Genomic DNA, 2,488 nt, shown 5'->3' on the forward strand with positions numbered 1-2,488 from the left:
CTCCTCCGCTCATTAAGGATTCGACGGAGTTGATCGTGTAATGGATGTTCCTTGTGGCCTGACATTACGTTAACAATATATTAGAACGAAAGACAGTAATATCTTATTTCTAATTAGCCTCAGTTTCGAGCATTCCGATCGCAGGAGTGCACCAGAGGCTTGGCTCCAGTGAGAAACCGCTTAAATCGCTTTTAATTAATTTTAAATACGCAGAATAAGTGTCTTATCGAGGAACCACCTAGGTAGCTTACGTATCACCCAGCTGTACACATCACTCCGCCGTGTCTGAACAAGTTAATCATGCTTCTTTTAACTAATCTACGCATTATGCGAACGGCTACGAGGCAAGCGCAACAACAACGATCTACTGAGCGCTCAGTATCATCGTTTTCTCGTGCCTCTCGACCGCGATCTTCTTGATCCTCTCCCACAGCATGGGATAAGGGTGTATAGTCCTAGCGAAATCGGCTCTGTTGAGACGGTACAGCTCGCACACCTCCACAGCAATTACGCTAGCCACCCTCATCTCGTTCGGCATGACCAGCACGATCTCGCCAAAGTGCGCCCCATCCTCCAAGTGACACACTTCTTTGCCCGAGCTGGTGTAAATGGCGACGGTGCCTGTGGCGATGAAGTACATGCAGTCGCCCGGTTGGTTCGCCCTGACGATCACGTCGTTGGTGAGGAAGATCTCGGACCTCAGCAACCCGACGATCCGACCCAGCAAGGTCAGCGGCAGGTTGTTGAAGAACGTGACGTTCTCCACGAGCTTGCGACAGGAGTGCATGCCGATCTCGTGCCTCATCTGCGAGGACAGGGTGTTGATGATCTCAGACTCGCGGAAGAATCGGCGCTGAAAGCGGAACTCGTAGTACTGGATGATACGTCGCTGCGTGTGATAGGGTAGCTGCCTGTGCCTCATGTACTGCCTCAGCTGAGCGACGGTGCTCTGGTACGTGAGCCGCGAGCTGTTCGTGCCCTTGAAGAACTGCATGACGCGAGCTACCAGGATCCACGGGGCCAGGATGCCCAGCAGCTGGAACACGATGATCAGGTATATGTCGGCCACGTTGCGCGAGTTGGAGCGCGTCAGGCCAGACCTCAGGAAGATTGCGATGGCGCGTAACAAGGAGGCCAAGTACTGCGAGGCTCTGGATGACTCCCAGAGATCGAGCATGTGCATCCACGAGTCGCTCGCAGGACGCATGGGCCGTTGTATCGACATGGTCACTATGGGGACCAACCAGTAGAGGCAGGCCTGCCAGTGCAGCACCATTAGCAGCCAGAATATTATGATGCAGAACTCGTACACCGCCAGGGGCACGTCGTAAACGTACGCTAGTCGGCCTATGTACGAGCTCAGGGAGAACACGCGGAATATGCATATCAGGGACACCGTTTTGCGGGCCACCTTATACTCCAGCCAGATGTCCGCGAAGAAGAGGTCGGTCGGGAACGATCCCACTAAATCGAGGAAGAAGGTGCCCGTCTTCACGTATCGGTTCAGTATCTTCCTGTGCTCCAGTATCACTGCGTGCTCCTCTTCGTCCAAGTACCTGATACCGAGACGCACCCTTCATTTCGCGCAAAGCGCGAATTAAATGCCAGCTACTTGCCCCGTCATGGCGTTCACCACCATGTCCATGCAACAGGTCAGCAGCAAGGAGTTCTTGACGATGCACCAGGCCACGGGCAGCTTGATCCACTCGTAAACGGCTTGGTACGGCGTCAGCACCAGCAACACGATTATCACGAACACCATCAAGAAGTCCCAGCAGTGTCTACGATCGTGCGGGGCATTACGCTTACGCAAAGTGGATCAGAAACTTTCACGAGCCAATTTATCGTTACGTTAACTGTTAACCTGTGACAGATTTACATGTTGCCTGACCGCCGCGTACCTGAACATACTGAAAGGGTGGATGATGTGTGTGTGATTTCGCAATTGGCGACGCTTCTCGCGGACTATGGAAGCGGTGCTACGCAGATACTTTTGCGCGGCTGGGTTCTTCCGCGAGGCTATCAGCGAGAGACGGAGGTGGTGGAACAGCTTTCGGATAGGTCCTCTCCTGGGGAGGAACAGTATGTCGTGGGCCTTGTTTGGGATCTCGCAATCGTGTTCCGCGTGCAGTATCATTCTGCGATCTATCTGCGACGAGCTGTCTCTACGAAACCCTTTGAGGGGTTAGCAAACACTGCCGAGTAAAGATAGGCATTATCTGATAGTATTATTTATAAGCTGCAGCTTCAGCCGGTTGCATCCACGTAATAGGATAATGGAACGTATCGACTTTCCATGCTGGACTCCATACAGGGCTCGCCACAGAACCTGCGTTTACGATACCATATTTTATTCTGTGTTTAACTTATTCCACTGATACGTGGCAATTTGCATTCAATATAGCCACTGATAGCAGCTTACACTCTTGTGTATCTCGGAATAATTTCAGAGTTCTATTGTCATTTGACATTTGAGGGATTCAATAGG

General features: G+C 51.8%; 1 protein-coding gene across 1 annotated transcript; it reads right to left on the reverse strand.

Moving 5' to 3' along the window:
• Positions 1 to 364: 364 nt before the first annotated feature.
• LOC143367287 (potassium/sodium hyperpolarization-activated cyclic nucleotide-gated channel 2) lies at positions 365 to 2,137 on the reverse strand. Its single transcript, XM_076808924.1, has 3 exons — positions 1,902 to 2,137; positions 1,617 to 1,781; positions 365 to 1,556 (listed from the first exon to the last, which is right to left on the reverse strand). The coding sequence occupies exons 1-3, from the start codon at positions 2,135 to 2,137 to the stop codon at positions 365 to 367; spliced, it is 1,593 nt and encodes a 530-aa protein (XP_076665039.1).
• Positions 2,138 to 2,488: the final 351 nt, after the last annotated feature.

The sequence above is a fragment of the Andrena cerasifolii genome, chromosome 3 (genome assembly GCF_050908995.1).
Source record: "Andrena cerasifolii isolate SP2316 chromosome 3, iyAndCera1_principal, whole genome shotgun sequence".
In the NCBI taxonomy this organism is placed as follows: Eukaryota; Metazoa; Arthropoda; class Insecta; order Hymenoptera; family Andrenidae; genus Andrena; species Andrena cerasifolii.